This window comes from Manihot esculenta, chromosome 7, assembly GCF_001659605.2.
Source record: "Manihot esculenta cultivar AM560-2 chromosome 7, M.esculenta_v8, whole genome shotgun sequence".
Lineage (NCBI taxonomy): Eukaryota > Viridiplantae > Streptophyta > Magnoliopsida > Malpighiales > Euphorbiaceae > Manihot > Manihot esculenta.
The window spans coordinates 2,376,815-2,396,666 of record NC_035167.2 but is presented as its reverse complement, the minus strand read 5'-3'; the positions used below and the strand labels follow the sequence as shown (position 1 = coordinate 2,396,666).

Sequence of the window (19,852 nt, the reverse complement as noted above, 5' to 3'; positions counted from 1 at the left end):
ATAACATATGAGGGCTAATGGATCATTCAACATTCATCCACATCAACAACATTTTATGCAATGCAACATATTCGTGAGTTCTAATGCAAACAGCCTAAAATATCACATGGCATCCGTGATGCATGAACATGCTCAAAACTGATTTATTTATTTAAAAGCATGAGAGTTATTCCACTCACCTCGGCTAGCTCAGACACTGACTGAAGCAGTTGACTCACTGCTGAGGTCCTCGGTTCCTCGGGTCCGAACCTACACAGGTGGACTCAAATGAGGGACCAAACAACTAGAACATAACTCTAAAAACATCCCCTAAAAACCCCCTAAAACACCTCAAAACAATCATGCAAAAACATGCAAAGGAAGGCTGGACAGGGCAGGTTCGGCGGCACCTTCGGCGGCCGAAAGTCCCACACAGAGACGAAAGTCTCTTTTCGGGGGCAACTTCGGCAGCCGAAAGGCCTGCCTCCCAAGCCATGTTCGGCGGCCGAAAGTTCCTTCAGCTGCCGAACCTGATTTCTGCCAAAGGGCAGAAACTTGGCTCCTTTATGCACATTTGCCTCCAAAACTTCCAATCATGCATTTAGCTCAACCAAAACATGCATACAAGCTCCTAGGGGTCTCAAACTACCTTAAACCCCAACTACAACACACAACAACAACACAAATCCAACATACATTGCTCAAAACATAACATTAACTCAAAAACCTAACTATGAGCTAAACATGCATTCTACCCCATAGATCTTGCATAAAACTTACTTTAAACATGAAATGAGCTTAAGATCGGCTCTTACCTCTTGAAGATCGAGAGAGAGAGAGAGACGTCCTAAACTCGGAGGTGGGAGATTTTGAGTTCTTGAACCTCAAAGCTCCAAAACTTGCTTTAAACTCGAAAATCTTCAAAACAACGTAAAAACTTGTGAAAATCTTGAAAGATTTGAAGGAAAGAACTCAAGAATGGTGAGGAACGGCGGAAGGGCTCACCTTGGCCGAAAATGGGGAGAAAGCTCGCCCATTTCGGCTAAGGGGCTCTTTTATAGTGGCTGGCCAGGCCACATTCGGGGGCCGAACGTGCCCCCGCATGCATGCTATGTTCAGCGGCCGAACTTAAGGTTCGGCGGCCGAACCTGGGCTTCCCTCACTTATGCCTTCGGGGGCCTAAGGCTTACCCGAAAAGCATGCATGTTCGGCGGCCGAACTTGAGTTTCGGCGGCCGAACCTGAGTTTCCTCCAAGGGTGTTTTTATTCTAAAAACTCATTTCCTCTTTACTTAAAATCATCAAAAACATTAAAACATTTCATGAAAACATAGTTTTACCCTTCTAGAGGTCTCCGACATCCGAGATTCCACCGGACGGTAAGAATTCCGATACCGGAGTCTAGCCGGGTATTACAGTATCAGAGCCCTAGGTTCACATGGTCGGACCTAGAGTGTCGGGCTCATAGATGTTATAGAAGGTCAAGCACAATAGGAAAGGTCATGTCCACTAGGATAGGATGTGGAGTCCTGTCTTGCATGATGATGTAAAATGCCATGATTATATGCATGTGCATTAATGATATGCTATGATGTGTGATGCGGGTTCATGTGTGCCCACATGAACCATATGATGCTAATGTTTATGTGATGTGTACTATTTTTCAGAAAACAGGATGAGAGGAACTCGTCGATCAGCAAGATTGACTGGAGTGCCACCTGAGGATGAGGGCACGAGCGCCCGTCCTCCAGCATTGCCTAGGGCAATGTCTAGTAGGTCTAGCAGAGAAAGAGCAGTAAGAGACCCTAGAAGGTCTTTGGATCTGGGTAGAAGCAGATCAGTTAGAGGAACAGTTCAAGGAGGAGCGTCAGAGGACATGGGGGATGATATGGATGTAGAGCAGAGGAGGGATGGCAGTCTGGGAGTTAGCATGTCAGAAGAAGGAATGGGAGAATCCCAAGGAGGCACTCAGGCCTCAGGATTTGTTCAGCCACCTTACTACCCACCCTTCTCACAAAACCCTGGGTATTCGATGGGAGGCATATCGGATTACCACAGCTTTAGCCCTTATCCCACACAGATGCCATACCCACCTTATTATCCACCATATTCACAATACCCAATGTATCCACCCCCACCTTACTATCCAAATCCAGCAAACCCTACCCCAGGGGATGCTGCACCTCCTCCACCACCAGCAGAACCAGCAGCCCCAGTTGCTCAACCTCCTAGACCTAGCTCAGCCAGTGGGAGCAAGGTCAAAATGACCGACTACATGAAGTTAGGTGCTCCCCAGTATGAAAAAGGGGATGACCCGTTTGTGTATCTTGAGAGGGTCAAAGAAATCACAGATGAGATTGGGGCTGATGATAGTAGAGCCATTCAGATGGCTGGGTTCACACTTAAGTGCAAAAAGGCACGAGAGTGGTTCAAGAATTATGTGAACCCGAGGGTGGACAGCATGTCTTGGGAGGAATTTGCAAACGAGTTTGCAGGATGGGCTTTCCCAGATAGTTCAAGGGAGCTGAAGATGATAGAGTTTGAGCAGTTGAGGCAGACTGATGAGATGGGTGTAGAGGAGTTCACAGACAGGTTCTTGGAGTTGTTGCCGTTTGCAGGGCAAAACCTTGATTCAGATCAGAAAAAGTCAAGGAGGTATATCATGAAACTCCACTCCAGATATTCCTCCTTGATCCAGTCAGCAGATAAGGAGAGCTTCCATGCCATAGTGGATATGGCCCGGAAAATGGAGGCCAATGCCATCGTTCAGGGGACAGTTAAGCAGTCAGTGGCACAGCCTTCTGGTTCTAAGACCCCAGGCTCTTCTTCAATGAGTGCAGCAACTTCAGGTAGCAAGAAGTGGGACAGAGGTCACAGGAAGTCTAAGAAGAACAAGTTCTGGAACAAGGTTAAGTCCAGTCTGGGACTAGGGAGTGGCTCAAGCTCTAGCGCGGATAATGCAGTTTGTGCAAAGTGTGGTAGGCTACACAGGGGAGTTTGCCGAGCTGGGACAACAGCCTGCTTCAGATGTGGGTAGGAGGGACACATGGCTCGGGAGTGTCCCAGGGCAGCTTTTGGAGCACAGTCTCAGCAGACAGCTTCAGGTAGTGTAGCTCAGCCAGTAGCTCCAGCCATGACTCAGGCCAGTGGCAGAGGCAGAGGGAGAGGGGCAGCCTCTTCTTCAGCGGGTTTCAGAGGTGAAGGTCCCTCAGCTCCAGCACGGATCTTCATGATGACTCAGCAGGAGGCAGATGCATCTAACACCGTGGTGGCAGGTAATTTAGTCATTGGTTGTTCAGATGTGTATGCCTTGATGGACCCTAGCGCATCTCATTCTTTTATTGCACCGAGAGCCGTCTAGAGGTTAGGGTTGATGATCTCTGAGTTAGAGTGTCCTCTCTGGGTCAGTGGACCCAAGTGTGATCCATCAGTGGCAGAGTCAGTCTGCCAGTGTAGTCCTGTGTTTGTTGAGGGAAGATGCTTGTCCGCCGACCTTGTGGTTCTAGACTTGACAGATTTTGACGTCATTCTAGGGATGGACTGGTTATCTACCCATGGTGCTACCTTGGACTGCAGAGACAAGGTAGTCAGGTTCAGAGGTCAGGATGGGTCAGAGGTTGTCTTCAGAGGAGACAGGAGGGGTACACCTAGAGGTCTGATATCAGCTCTTCAGGCTCGTAGGTTGCTTAGGAGGGGATGTCAGGGGTATTTGGCTCATGTGAGAGAGCTTAGCATTCAGGTTAGAGAGCCCGCCTCAGTGCCAGTGGTTAGAGAGTTTCTAGACGTCTTCCCAGACGAGTTGCCAGGTTTACCGCCTGCTAGGGAGATAGAGTTCGAGATAGAATTGATGCCTGAAACCCGACCAATCTCTATCCCTCCCTACAGGATGGCTCCAGCCGAGTTGAAAGAATTGAAAGAACAGTTGCAAGAGCTGGTAGACAAGGGCTTCATCCGACCGAGTACCTCACCCTGGGGTGCTCCAGTCTTGTTTGTCAGAAAGAAGGATGGATCCCTTAGACTTTGTATCGACTACAGGCAGTTGAACAAAGTCACTACCAAGAACAAGTACCCATTGCCAAGGATCGACGATCTATTTGACCAGCTAGCCGGAGCAGGTTGTTTCTCCAAAATAGATCTGAGATCGGGGTACCATCAGCTGAGGATCAGAGATGAGGATGTGCCAAAGACAGCCTTCAGGACCAGATATGGGCATTTTGAGTTCCTTGTAATGCCGTTCGGGTTAACCAACGCCCCTGCAGCGTTCATGGATCTCATGAACAGAGTGTTTAGCCAATACCTGGATCACTTCGTTATTGTCTTCATAGATGATATCTTGGTGTATTCCAGGAATGCAGAAGAGCATGCCCATCATCTGCGGTTGGTTTTGCAGACCTTGAGGGAACATGGCTTGTATGCCAAGTTCTCTAAGTGTGAGTTCTGGCTGAGGAGCATTTCGTTCTTGGGGCATGTAGTGTCAGAGAATGGGATAGAGGTGGACTTTCGTCTCTGTTTGGGACTTTCGGCCGCCGAAGGTGCCACCAAACCTGCCTGGGTTTCGGCTCTGGAGGGACTTTCGGCCGCCGAAGGTGCCGCCGAACCTACCCTGTCCAGCCTTCCTTTGCATGTTTTTACATGATTTTTTTTGAGGTGTTTTAGGGGATTTTTGGGGGATGTTTTTAGAGTTATGTTCTAGTTGTTTGGTCTCTCATTTGAGTCCACCTGTGTAGGTTCGGACCCGAGGAACCGAGGACCTCAGCAGTGAGTCAGCTGCTTCAGTCAGTGTCAGAGCTAGCCAGAGGTGAGTGGAATAACTCTTATGCTTTTAAATAAATAAATCAGTTTTGAGCATGTTCATGCATCACGGATGCCATGTGATATTTTAGGCTGTTTGCATTAGAAATCACGAATATGTTGCATTGCATAAAATGTTGTTGATGTGGATGAATGTTGAATGATCCATTAGCCCTCATATGTTATGACATGATGATATGATATGGAAGTCCAGATGTGGCCTGCACTACGCCCCTGGCACTATGTAAGAGAAAGACCGGACGTGGCCTGCACTACGCCCCCGGCACCATGGAATATGTATGTTATGTTATGTTATGTATAAGAGAAAGACCAGGTGTGGCCTGCACTACGCCCCTGGCATGATTGGATTATGTAGAGGGCTAGATGGTGACAAGTTCATCCTTGATATGATTAGTTGTGATGTGATGCATTCCATGATAGCATGTGTTTTAAATGCTTTATGATTCTGCTCACTGGGCTCTAGTAGCTCACCCCTCTCCCAAATTTCCCAGGTTTGCAGGTACGGGTTAGACAGAGAAGTCAAGAAGAGTAATGAAGTCATGTATGTAATAGTTAGAATGTGGACATGACAGATTGTATAATGATGTATAGATATGTAATGTAATGATATTAAGGTTAGAAGTGTGCTTGACCATAGTATATTGTAATCCCTTTTGATACATGATCCTAATGATTATTGATGACTATGTTTAGCCAACTCAACACATGTATTGCCACCCTTTGGGGGCATTGATGAGATCCCACAGAGGGGTCAAGTTTATGATTATGTATATGTTCAGTGCATGCACAGGTTGAGTTTGGTGTATGATAGAATGTATGAAAGAAAAGTTTTAAATTTTTATGTATGTTGTTGATCATGTATGGGATTAAACAGGTTTACAGGTAACATGTCAGGCTTGCTACGGGTCCCGGCGGCCTTAAGCCGATCTGGATCCTAGCGCCGATAGCGGTCCGATTTTCGGGTCGTTACTCCGAGCTAGTAGGAAGGTTGGAGGGTGAAGAGGTAGAAAGAAACTACCATTTGGAGAAGAGTCCTAAAAGAGAAGACGTAGCTATAGATCAAAAGTTAGAAAGGTTGAAAGAGCAACTACTGATAGAGTTGGAAGCATAAGACAACAGCATCCCCCTATTACCAACCTCATCACCATTTGTGAGACGAGTTCAACAAGAAACTATTCCCAAGAAGTTCATGCCGCAAGCAATGGCAGCTTATAATTCAACAGAAACCCCGGGGAGCATATTTTGAACTATAAGACATGCATGGAACTGCAGACCCATTTGGGTGCCTTGATGTGTAAGATTTTTCCTACTACCTTAATAGGACCAACCCGAGTGTGGTTTAACAGCTTGGAGGCAAGAAGTATTAAGAGCTTCATTGACCTACCCCACTGTTCATTAGCAGATTCATTGTCGGAGTCTCTGCAAAGAGAAAGACAAGCTACTTAGAGATCGTTCGGCAGAGGAGGAACAAATCCTTAAGAGAGTACGTAGCCAGATTCAACTATGAGGCTTTGCAAATACCTGAGCTTGATGAAGGAAGTGTTGTAGAAGCTATGCAGAAGGGCACTACCTCCCTAGAGTTCTTCGGGTCATTATGCAAAAGGCCCCCTACTACCCTAGTGGAGCTGATGAAAATAGTAGAGAAGTATATAAGGTAGGATGATGCCTTAACCACAAGCAAGTTTGCTAAGGATGATAGAGATAGAGGAAGGGCTGGGGAGGACAAGTGACAAGATAAGTAGGAGAGGAGGCAGGATCGGGGACTGGAGGCATTGAACAAACACTAGTGGGAGAGAAAAGAGCAGAGACCTTATCAACCCAACTCCCTGCTGAGATCACTCCCCTGAACGTGTCCAAAGCTGAATTGTCGTGACAGTCTGAGAAAAAGATTTCATACAGTGGCCCCAGCCCATGAAGGCAGAAGCAAACAGAAGAGACCCATACGAATATTACCAATACCACAGGACTCATGGCCATGACACAAACGACTATTACTACTTGATAAACGAGATAGAAAGACTTATCAAGAGAGGTCACCTCTAAAATTTTGTAAAGAAGCCAGAGGCCAAAGGCAACGGCAAAGTGTCTCAGGGTAAAGGCCTAAGAGACAGATCGGAGCCCCGGTGAAAGATGACTTCAACAGGACAATCGATATGATTATAGGAGGGACTAGAAGCCGTATGATTCGGAGAGGGAAGAAGAGAAGCACAAATGAAGATGGAAGCAGCATAGAAGTGATGCAGGTCACTAAACATTCTCTAATAACCATCTCTTTTTCCCTGGAGGATGCGTTAGAAGTGCAAGTGCCTCATGACGATGCCTTGGTCATCAAGGCTGTCATCCATAACTTCAGGTTTGAAAGGTGTTAGTAGATGATGGCAGCAAAGTAAATCTACTATCTTACAAGGTCTTCTAGCAAATGAAGATACTTGAAGAACAGCTAGTCAGGGATCAAGCCCTGGTTAAAGGGATAGGGGGAACCCCGGTAGCAGTGGAAGGAAAAGTAAAGGTAGCCCTCACCTTAGGAGAGCCACCATTGTCACGGAGTCACTATGCAGTATTTCTGGTGATGAAGTTACCCTTGAGCTACAACGCCATTTTAGACAGATCGGTGCTTTATGACTTTGAAGTAGTGACCAACATTCGATATCTGACCACCAATAGAGGCAGGGGTCAAAATCGTCTGGGAAAGATAGGAGGAGGCCGGAGTTGTATACCTGGCCATAGTAGAGGAACGATGTGCCCATCCAAAAGAAATAAACCCTGAAGTTATGGAGGTCTGAGATGAAAAAAAGGTGGCCAAGATTGAGCCTGTAGATAAGCTGGAGGCCTTCCCATTATCTAGAGAAGAAATCACGAAGGTCTTCAGCATCAATTCGAGTCTGGAAGAAAGCTAGAAGGAAGCTGTAATGGCTTTAATCCTGGGGCATGCCTTAAGCTTTGCTTGGAAGCCCATGGACATGCTAGGAATTGATCCTAAAGTGATGACCCACAAGCTAAACATCCTCCCCGGAGCCAAGCCAGTGAAGTAGAAAAAGAGAGTCTTCGGGAGAAACAACAGGCTACGAGGGAAGAGGTGGAGAAATTAGAGGAGGTTGGGTTTATTAAGAAAGTAATAGACTCACAGTGGTTAGCTAACCCTATGTTAGTGAAAAAAGTCAATGGAAAGTATAGAATGTGTATAGACTTTACTGATTTAAATTAGGCTTGTCCAAAAGATTGTTATCCCCTCCCAAATATTAATAAAATGATCGATTCTACGACTGGCTTTGACTACTTATCGTCTTTAGATCCTATATCAAGGTATCATCAAATCCCTATAGACAGATTGGATGAAGAAAAGACCTCCTTCATAACTGAAGACGGGACATATTGCTACAAGGTTACACCTTTTGGGTTAAAAAACGCTGGGGCAACATACTAGCGGCTGATGAATAAAGTCTTCAAAGATCAGATAGGGAGAAATGTGAGGTGTACATTGATGACATGGTAGTTAAAAGCCAGACTTTTCAGCAACACTTGACTGACTTAGAAGAGGTCTTCCAGTTACTATAGCGATATAGAATGAGGTTGAACCCAACGAAATGCGCTTTCTTCATCAGAAGAGGAAAATTTTTAGGTTACATGGTCAGCGGGAAAGGTATAGAACCAAATCCAGAGAAAGTAGAAGCCATTCTGAGCATGCCCGAGCCGACTTATGTAAGGGATGTATAAAGACTCATGGGAAGAGTAGTAGCACTTAAAAGATTCATGTCCAAGTCAGCAAAGAGATGTCTACCCTTCTTCAAGAAGCTACAGAAAGTCCCAAACTTTGAATGGTCAGAGGATTGCTGAGAGGCATTCAAAAGTCTTAAGGAATATCTCAGCTCTCCACATGTGCTTAGCAATCCCTTGGCAGGAGAAGAGCTGTTGATCTAGTTGGTCGCATCCGAATAGGCAGTAAGCACCATACTGGTAAAAGAAGAGGTAGGGATCTAGAAGCCCGTCTTCTATGTCAATAACGTACTTAAAGATACCGAGGTCAGGTATATGAATATTGAGAAACTGGCATTTTCTCTATTATTGGCATTGAGTAAATTCAGGATGTATCTGGAAGGCGACTAGGGAGTACTGATGACTGATCAGCCCTTGAAAAAGATCTTACACAGGCTTAAAACTTCAAGACGAATGCTAGCATGGTCGGTAGAAATCAACCCATACTGCCTTATTTATCGACCTTGGACAGCAATCAAAGCCCAAGTCTTAGTTGACTTTATAGCTGAATGCTTCCACTCAGATAAGAAAAAACAGAATAATGCGTTGCCGAGTTTAGTGGAAGAAGGAGAGGGGAGTCAACACCAGCATGAATTCATATGGAATCTGTTAGTAGATGGAGCATTGAGCTCCATAGGTAGTGGGGTAGGAATTCTTCTGAAAGGGCCTGATGAGTTCAAAGTATGTTATGCCCTGCGCTTTGGATTTTCAGCGTCTAATAACATGGTAGAATATGAAGCTCTTCTGAATGGAATGTAGATAGCCTCAGGAGTTAGGGCAATTGACCTCAAAATAAATAGCGATTCACAGCTAATAGTGAACCAAATAACAGGAGTGTACCGGGCAAAGGGCCCTATCATGCAAAGGTATTTAGCTAGAGTACAAGCTCTAGAAGCCGAGCTTAGAGAGCAAGGAATCATTATCAAATACCAAAGAATACCTCGGGAAGAAAATGAAGAGGTAAACTTACTTAGTAAATTGTTTGTGAAAGAGCTAGAGGAGCTAGAGGAGCTCTCAACAAATTGATGTCCCTACCTTCAAAAAGGCAACATCCTTCATGTAAGTTGATGAAGAATGAAGCTGGATGACCCTATACCTAGAATACCTTGAGACCAGAAAATTGCCCGAAGACAAAGCAGAAGCTCAAAAAATTGATTATCAAGCAGTAAGAGTAACCCTATATCAGAGGGGGAAGTCCAACTCATAGTTGAGATGTGTGGGCTAGGAATAGGCAACCAGGGTAATCCAGGAGATACACCAGGGGTCTGTGGAGTCTATAAGGGAGCAATCACATTGACAAACAAGATTTTCGTAGAGATATTATTGGCCTACAACAAAGAAAAAAGCTGGGGAATTTGTGAATAGATGGGATATTTGCCAAAGGTTCACAAATGCTATCAACAGCCTGGCTATGCCACATTCAATTACATCAAGCCCGTGGTCGTTCTCACAATGAGGGATAGGCATTCTGGGGCCATTCCTTAAGACTGTGGGGCAGAAGTGATTTGTAATTGTGGCCGTAGAGTACTTTTCTAAGTGGCCTGAGGCAGAGGCTATACCCACCATCACAGCCTAGAAAGTGATAGATTTTTTGTGGAGCAACATCATATGCCGATTTGGGATACCCAGGATGCTCATATCAAACAACGGAAAGCAGTTTGACTGCAATTTTTTTCAAGATTTCATAAGAAACATGAGTATATGGCACAAGTTTTTCTCAGTAGCTCATTCGCAGACGAATGGCCAAACCAAGATGACAAACTGAGCTATCCTCCAAGGACTGAAGAAACAGTTAGATGGTTCTAAAAAGAACTGGGCAGCTAAGCTGCATAGCATCTTATAGGTTTCGAACTACACCTCGAGCACCTACAGGGGAGAGCTGCAGATCCCTACTCACCACGCCAATTCAACGATGAAGACACCAATGGTGAAAAATTGAGAGGCAACCTGGATGCCCTAGAAGAGATCAAAGATGAGGCACAAGTATGAACAATTGACTATCAACAGAAGGCAGATCGGTATTACAAACAGAAATTCTGTGAGAGAAATTTGAAGGTTGGGGACCTTGCCCTGAGAAGATTAGAAGCCACAGGAAAGAGAGCTGCTGTTGGAAAATTAGCGCTAACCTAGGAAGGACCATTCAGAATCGCCAAGAATCGCCAAAGTCATCAGACCCAAAATATACAGAATCGAAGATATGCGGGGAAATCCAGAACCTCACGCTTGGAACATTCAACACCTAAAGAGTTATTTTCCATAAAGATATACAATGTAACTGTTATGTCTAAACTTAAATAAAATTGTCTTTTCTACTCCCAAAATACTTCTGAGCAGATGATGAAGATCTCAATGAGGTGGGTGACTGGTCTCGAAAATGGACTGCCAGCATCAAAAAATCGGTTGGCAAGATGAAGTCTTCAATGAGATAGGTGATCGGTCTTGAAAATAAGACCGTTGACACCACAAAACCGGTTGAGGAGATGAAGACCCCAATGAGGTAGTGACTGGTCTCGAAAATGGGCCCCCAACACCACAAAATCGATTAGAAAGATGAAACTCTCAATGAGGTAGGTGACCGGTCTCGAAAATAAGACCGCCGACACCACAAAACCGGTTGAAGGGATGAAGACCCCAATGAGGTGGATGACCGATCTCAGAAATAGACCACCGTCACAACAAAACCGGTTAGGAAGATGAAGCCCTCAATGAGGTAGGTGACCAGTCTCGGAAATAAGACCACCGGGACCACAAAACTGGTTGAGGAGATAAAAGCCTCAATGAGATGGGTGACCGGTCTAAAAAATGGACCGCCGGCACCACAAAACCAGTTGAGGAGATGAAGACTCCAATGAGGTGGGTGACTAGTCTCGAAAATGGACTACCGGCACCACAAAATCGGTTGGGAAGATGAAGCGCTCAATGAGGTGGGTGATCTATCTCGAAAATAAGACTGTCGGTACCACAAAACTGATTGAGGGGATAAAGGCCAATAATGAAGGCCCAAACCAGCAAAGCTATAATCCAAAAGAAACTAAACCAAGAGATACAATGTCGATTCCAAGAAAGGACCTTGGCATACACAAGACTCAAAAAAAGGTTAAGGCTTGGTTTCAATCTCCCAAAAGAACTTGGTTCATAGGAAAACAAGGCAAAGGCCTGGTTTTGACCTTACAAAGAAGCTCGATTCACAGGAAAATAAGGCAAAGACCTGGTTCTGACTTCGTAAAAGAGCTCGACTCAAGGAAAAATGAGACTAAGGCCAGGTTCTAACCTCAGGAAAGAGATCGGCTCATAGAAAATCAAATCTAAGGCTTGATGTCGACCTAACAAAAGAGCTCGGCCCACCTAAAAGGAAACAAAGCTAAGGCACAATGTCGTCCTCAAAAAAGAGCTCAGCGCCCCTAAGGCTCAAAGAGAAGTAAAGCCAAGGTAAAATCAAAATAAAATTAAGGCATGTCACTAACTTCAGAAATGAATCCGCAAATGTCAAAATACGAGTAAGTAAAAAGTATAATTTGGAGGCAATATGAACTAAGGCAAAGAGCTGTAAGAAAACCAGAGACAGTAATAAACGAAAACCTAGCCAACTAAAGGCTTGAAGGGAACAGAAGGCACGAAACACTAAGGCATTCGGTAAACAAAGTACAAAACAGAATAAGTTAGACACTTTACAAGTAAAATAAGCAAACGAGTAGCCAGCCCAGCCCAGCTCGCGGGCAACATACATAAAAATAGTCTAAGTATGAGAATACAAATAAAATTTAAATAGACAAGAAAAATGAAAGCAAACATATGGAAAACAACAAAAAAATTGAAAATTTTACTAATCATTAGAATGAGTTACAGAGGCAATAAGGGAAAGGGAGTAGAGCTGACTAAGTCATTTATAGGATTATTATTTACAGAATTCCCCCCTACAGTCCAGAGGGCAAAGGAGGAGGGTTCTTAGGCAAAGGGTTGCCATCCTCTTCGTAGTAGACCTCCTTACTGTTAGAGTCTAGTTCAGGGGCTCGCAGGTTAGCCAACAGAGCAGAGGGGGCATCCCTAACTGCTTTAATGCCCTAGTTGAAGCCTGAAGCGAACATGCAGAAGGCCTCTTTTTATATTCTTTCTTTTAACTCCATAGAGGCCTTATACTCCTCCAATCACACTTCACAAGCCTGCCAGATTTTCTCTTTTAACTCCGCAAAGGCCTTATACTCCACTAGTCGCGCTTCACAGGCCTGCCGAACTTTCTCTTTCAACTCCGCAGAGTCCTTGTGCTCCTGCAATCGCTCCTCGCAGGCCTGCTGGACCCTATCCTCAGTAGCCCTTGCATCCTTTAGCAATGAAGCACACTTCTCCTTTAGGGTAGAGACCTCTTGGCGGAGTTGTTACTGCTGAAGATGGGGCTCCTCTGCTGCCAAATTCATGCCCCTCAGGTCCTCGACATACTTGTTGAGCTCCTGCTGAAGGACAGCAGCACGAGCTAAAGCCTCATCGTGCTGGGCCTCGGCATCATCGCCCTGGCGACGGTTCTCCCCCAAAGCGGACAACTATGCAAGGGCTTCATCCCGCTGAGGCTCTGCCACAGAAGCCCATTGGAAAGCCTTAGTGACCTCCTCCTTTGACTCCCCCAGCTGTTTGGTGAGGCCCTTGATTTGCCTTCGAAACTCAATGATGTGCCCACGGGCCTCACTAGTGGCAACCAGATTCTCCTCCCTACATGCCTCAGCAATGCGTTGATCCATTAAGCTCTATAGGGACTGGTCTCGGGCATCAATTTTCATGAACACAGCCAAAGCCTGCCACGAAAAAGCAAAAAATAAAGTTAAAAAAGCCAGAAGGAGCAAAAAAAGTAAAGGAAGTCAAAAGATTAGAAATACCCTCAAAGAAGACAAACAGCTTACCATGAGGAGTATCTCTCTCAAACTGTCCCTAAGATCCTCCCGGGATCATGAACCAAAGGCTACCTGCTACTTTGTAGAATAGGCCAAATGGCTTACGAGAGTAAGAAAGTGGGGATTAGAAGCATCTAAGACCCCTCCAAACATCCTCCTGTGTAGCATCTCGGCCATAGAAGCAGGGCTAGACTCAGCAGTCACTTTAGCGGTGTTCAACAGCTCGTTGTCCGGGGCAGATGATAGGTGCTCTACCGCCTTCTTTCCTTTATCAACGGGAAGGGAAGGGGATGCCCTTATAGGTTTTGAGGTACGAGCACGCTTAGCAGCCCTGCACTTGGTCACAGGTTCCAAAGTCTGAGCCCGCTTGGTATCCCCTCCCCCGACCATGACAGCTCCCACAGCTTGGATAGGTGGGACATCCAAAGGAGTAGTCCCGATGCCCTCTTTCGAGCTACTCTCAGTCGACTCATTAAGCGTGATGGGCTCCTTAGGAGTTTCCTTGGGAGTAGGAGGAGTCTTGGCAAGGGTCGGTGCTTTAGCGGGGACCGACGTCCTCAACGCTGTAGAGCGAGAGCCCCCTATCACGGGCATTAAAGCTAGAGAAGGCACAGGGGTAGGGTAGAGCAACAAGTTGCAAATTCAGGGTTTGTGGCCTGAAAGACCTTCCGGGTCACATTAGCTACAGTTTTATTGGCCTTAAAAGCAGCCACAGTCGCCTTCATGCTCTCTTGCGACAGGGCAAATTTCTTGGAAAGTTTGATGGTATCCATTAATACAGCAGAAGCTGAAAAGAAAAATCGATTCAGTTAAAGCCCGGAACAACAAAAGAAAAATATAAAAAGAAAGAAAACCATAAGAGAATACCAGCTTTTCAGCAGTCCTGTAAGTTGGACATAAACATGCACTTCTTGATGTTATACTTCTTCTTTATAGAAGTTAGTCAGAAAAGGCGGATTTGATCCACTATGCTTAACCTAGGAAAGTCGTTACAGTCCTGGAGGACCTCCCTCCAAGAGAGGTCGATATCCCAATTATTTCCCGAGCTCTCTTTTAGCTTGACAACGACGAAAGCCTCGGCCCAACCTTTTATCAAGTCCTTATACCCAGCAAATATGGACAACCCAGCCTAGGGACCAAAGTAATAGAACTCATAGGTAGACCTAACGAGATGGAAAAAAGTACAGAACAACTCAATAGAAAGGACAAAACCCCAGCACAGACAAATAGACTCGAAGCAGTACATGAACAAGATAGAATTAGGGGACAACATTCGAGGAGTCACCCTAAAATGATGGAATACCTCTATAAAGAAAGGGGTAAAAGGGAAAGTCAGACCAAAATCACGTTGTTTGACAAAAAAAGATCAGGTTGCACCTTTGCTGGGTGTCTATCAGACCCGCCGGCAATGGATAGGGGAGAACAATCCTCTCATTAGGTAGGGGTGCCTTAATCCTATAATGGTGGTGTCAGAATAGTCGCTAGAAAAGTAATGAGAAGGGAATGAAGGGGTGATAGAGGATACCAGACTCACTACATCGGAAACTTTAGCAGAAGCCATGAGAAGAGTAGGACGTACCTCTGATTAGAAAGACAAGAATCACAGAGAAAAAAAAGGGCAAGATAGCAGAGGCAAAGAAAAAAAAAAGGCAAGATAGCAGAGGCAATGCAAGAGGCAGCTTGCAGAGTAGCAAGTGAAATCAAAAGCGTGAGTTTGAGATGAGTAAAGGCAAAGAGGAGACGTTTTGACAAGAACTCTCCTAGAGCTACGCAATAATAATTGGAGTTTGGGGATTTACCCCTCATTAATCATGGAATAATTAATGAGAGGGTAAAAGGACACTTGATAGTAATTGGGCCCTGGACACCCTGGCCATGGTAGAGTCCGTGTTTGGAAGGCCAAGTCTTAATTCTATTAAGGTCCAATATATAGACCTGCTTCACATATAAGTCCAGGACTTACTTTAATGGATCGGACCGGGCTTAGACCTACATATGAGAGGCCTGACTCGATTAACCTGTTAAACCCGTGGGACAACAGACTCGTAACATCCGAGATTGTATACATATAGCACCGGATGGAATTAAATGGCCGTCTAACGATGGAAAAGAATACAGTACATCTGTACATACGGCCAAACGTGACTATGGCGGGAGAATATAGTATATATGTACATACAGCCAAACATGACTATAGCAGGAGATACAGGTACAGAATAGCGGTTACGCATTATTAGAGGATAAAGGGAAAAATGAATAAAGAAAGCAGAAGGGAGATAAACCAGGAAGGTTTTATAAAATACCCCCTTGAGCTCATTCTTACCGGATCAAGAACATCAAAAATCATTATCGATTTTTAATTTTTTGGACTGTATTGTTAACTGTCTCTCACTCTTTGAACATAAATCAATTTGATTATATCCATTTATAGCATAAAGGTGATTTTGGAATCTTGATACCTTCTAATGTTTCATTTGGTTGGCCACATATCAAAAGCAAGAAATTCCAGACAAAAGCTCAGGAATAACATCAGCAACACCTTTATGTTATTTTCTCTTCTTAGCCATCCGAAGAAAACAAGACAAAAGAGACCATCTTTTTGTCTGTCGAGTTGTGAAATTGTCAACATTCTTGATTTATCACTAATCATTTCAATGACCCTACTTGCGTATTCTACTCTCCATAGAATGATCAAATCTTAATATAAAGCATATATCTTGCCCTTCAAATACGTTGTGGTGCAATTTTTATATGTTATTTCAGATTTTTTTAATATATTCTTTGAATTCAAAACACATTATATTATAATAAATTTAAATCGGACAGATCGATTAAAAAAATAAAATAATTACTTATAAATTTTAAAAGCGATTTATAGTTTGATTTAAATTTAAAATTTCTAATTAAAAAAAATCGGTTAATGATTTATTTAATAAGGTATCAACCTTATGAGATTCAGACCCATTAATGGGTTTACCATTCAACTTTATACTGATTGTCTGGAAAAATTCTCAGTGAATATTCCATCTATTAATATACCGGATTCAGATTTGACTTGAAAAATCAACTTTTATTGGATAAAGATGATGGTGGACCAATCAAATCCTTTGCTGCTTCCCGACAACCCACTTACTAGATTATCTATTTCTATAAATAAACCGACCATCTTGGAAAGATCAAAGAATCTGTTCATCAGCTTAATTAATCAGCCATGAAGTTTGAAATGCTCTTTAGAAAGAAGCTGACTGATACTGATGTCAAGTACAGAATGGTGGTACCAATGGACAACTACCGAGATGCTTTCCAAATACCAGAAGGTGATTTTTCTGAAGAGATTGATGTTATTGACATGGACGATGATTCTGTGAAGAAATTTAATTGTTCCAAGCGCCGCAAAGGCCATCCTAAGCCTGTGTTCTGCAAGGGTTGGATTAGTTTCGTCAAAGAAAAGCATCTTGTAGCAGGTGATGAAGTTACTTTTTACAAGGAAGAAGATGAAACTGGCAGAATTAGAATCAAAGTCCAGTCGCAAAAAATTCAATGCTTACTTTTTGGTGTAGATTTGAGGGATGCTGTTCGAAATGCGACATATTTTAGGCAGCAGACTAAGTGATCGGTAAGGTTGATGTTCAAAAATTCACAAGAATCCAAGATGTTGCATGTCTGAAGAATAAGGTATATTATATGTATTGGAAAATAATTACCTAGATAAAAAATGGACCCATATTGTAAATATAGGGTATGATTCATGTGAAATCTCGTATATTTATACTATGTGTCTATGTAGACTTTTCTAGATAAGAATTACTAGTACACATCAGATGTGTTTGTCAGGTTTTTGTGCTTTATATGTGTTCATTATAGTTTTTCTTAAACTGAGTTTATATAGAGTAGTAGTATAAATATATGAAATTTTATGTGAATTTCATTATAATTTTATACTATCTAAGTAATCAAATTCAATATGTAGCATATCTTCCCTTAATCCTGTTAAGCCAGTCTCATCAGGTTCCTTAATTTTCGTTTTATTAACAATTTTACAAAATATTTAAATAATTTAATTTTTATAAAATATAAAAATATTTTAATTCAGTTATTTTAATATAAAAATTAACCGGTAAATTTTAAAAATTCATACTCGAGAATTTTTTTTTTTCATTTTAAAATTACATTTCTCGTATCAATTTAGGGTATGATGTTCTCAGACTCAGAGAAAGTAGGATTACAAAGTGTGAGTGTATGCTTGGTCTGGGGGATGTATTCCTCTTTTATTCCTTTTTTCTTATCCTCTAGTGACACATAACTGCCACCCTACTACAGTATCACCTGTCCCAGTCACGCAGATTCATATGTACGGGCGTACCTGCTCTCCCATCCTAATCAGGCGGCCATTTAATTCCCTTCCGGCGTGCATGCTGATAGAGCTGTGGCATAGCTGGACCTGCTCTCCTACTCCCCATCACATCATATGAGTTAGGCTCTCCTTTGACTGGCTTAGACTCTCGATCAGTTCGACCTGCTTTAACCGCAAGTTGGATGATGCATGATGGGTTGGTCAGCTTTGTGGGTTCTAATGAATTTTGTGCTTGTTTTTTTTTTTCTCCAGGGCTCGACCTCAGCCAGGGTACTAGAGACCCGACGGTCATCAAGTGTCCCTTTATGAGTTATTCCATAATTAATGAGGGGATAAATCCTTAGATCTCAATTATGACCGCGCGACCTTAGGGAGGCTTCTGTCTAAAACGTATCTTCTCCACCTTTACTCTTTTCAAATTCAAATTCTCCATTTCTCTCCAGACTCTTCTTTTCGCTCTACTTCCTCTACTTCGTCTTTCCTCTCTTCTGCAAAATTTTTCTGAGGTACGTCTTCTGTTTCCTAATAGCTACCGTTAGAATTTTCGATGTTGTAGATATGAGGTCCACCGTCACCTCTGCCACTCTCACCAATTTCTTTTCTCCCGATAACCTAGACACCTCCATCTGCAGTATTAGGGCTCCATATCGCAATGAAAGGATCGTTCTTCCTGTTCCTCCGCCGGCGGGTTTGATGGATCCTCAGCGAAATCGCAGCTTGATCTTCTATATCAAGCAACGCGGTTTCGGTTTAACCTTTCCCTTTTCTCCCTTCTTCATCGAGGTTTTTCATCACTTTAGAGTGACCCCTCGCATGCTTTCACCAAATTCCATCCTCTTCATGTGCTCCTTCGAGATCGAGGTTTTTCGTCACTTCAGAGTGACCCCTCGCATGCTTTCACCAAATCTTTGTGTGCTCCTTCAAGTCAGTTAGCTTGTGTTGGGGTTTTGCCCCTTCTGCTACTTTGTTTTCTATATTTTTCCGCCTAGTTTGGACAAACCATGGGTTCTACTACTTTGCTCCCCGGGGAGGGTTGTCCATCTTCTTGAGGTACAAAGACTCAATTAAGGGCTGAACTGAGGCTTTGTAGTGGTAGAGCTGAAGAAAGGCTCTGGGATCACTTGGGATATTGATCTCTCCTGGAGGGATGTTCCCTAAGGTTGTAACGGCCTTCCTTGGCTACCATTGGTGGACCAGATCTGCCTTCTCCGACTGACCTTTGTTTTAAGGAAGTATGATGTTAAGAAGTGCATGTTTGTGTCCAGTCTTCGGGACTGCCAGGAAACTAGTATTCGTTTATTGATGTTTTGCATTTTTTCTTTGCCTTTTTCTTTTTTTTTTTCCTTGTGTGACGCATAACTGTCACTTTACTACAGTACTAACTATTTCTGTCATGCAAATCCGTACGTATGGGCATATCTACTCTTCTATTCTTATTAGACGACTATTTAATTTCCCTTCGATACGCGTGTTGATAGGGCCGTAGCGTAGCTGGACCTGCTCTCCTACTCCTCATCACATCAGACGAGCTAGGTTCTCCTTTAATGAGATTAGGCGTTAATCAGTCCGATCTATGGTTAGGATTACGCATGATGAGTTGGCCAGGATTCTAATGGATTTTGGACTTGATATCAAAACTCTAGCGGTCTTCCGAACATTTAGTAAACATAATTTATTAAATAAAGAAAAGCAACGATCATTGTTATGACTGAATTAATTTCTATGGTGATTTATTTTTCTACATATGGAACAGCAAGTAGACTATTGAGCTTGCACTTAACATAATCCACTTATTTGAAAGTAAGATTTTTTTTATAAAATAAAAAAATCAATTCAATATTTTTCAATTTTTTATTTAAAATAAAAGAATTAAATTCTTTTAAATTTTTTTAAAAAATCATATATAATTGTACATAGTTCATTTACATTTTTCATATAATTAAATTGTAGATGGACCCACCAATGAGCTGACTTTGCTTTTTCTTAGTCTCATTAATTATAAATAAAAATTTAAATAAAAAATATATTAAAATATATCTGAGATTTTAAAAAATATATTAATTAATTTTTTTATT

At 43.0% G+C, this 19,852-nt stretch overlaps 1 protein-coding gene across 1 annotated transcript; it reads left to right on the top strand.

Annotated features, from left to right (window-relative positions):
- The first annotated feature begins 16,634 nt into the window (after window positions 1-16,634).
- LOC110619577 (AP2/ERF and B3 domain-containing transcription factor ARF14) lies at window positions 16,635-17,036 on the top strand. Its single transcript, XM_021763091.1, has one exon. The coding sequence runs from the start codon at window positions 16,635-16,637 to the stop codon at window positions 17,034-17,036; it is 402 nt and encodes a 133-aa protein (XP_021618783.1).
- The last annotated feature ends 2,816 nt before the right edge of the window (window positions 17,037-19,852 follow it).

Excerpts from the sequence above, each read along its gene's own strand:
- LOC110619577 (XM_021763091.1), top strand. The coding sequence starts at position 16,635 with ATGAAGTTTGAAATGCTCTTTAGAAAGAAGCTGACTGATACTGATGTC.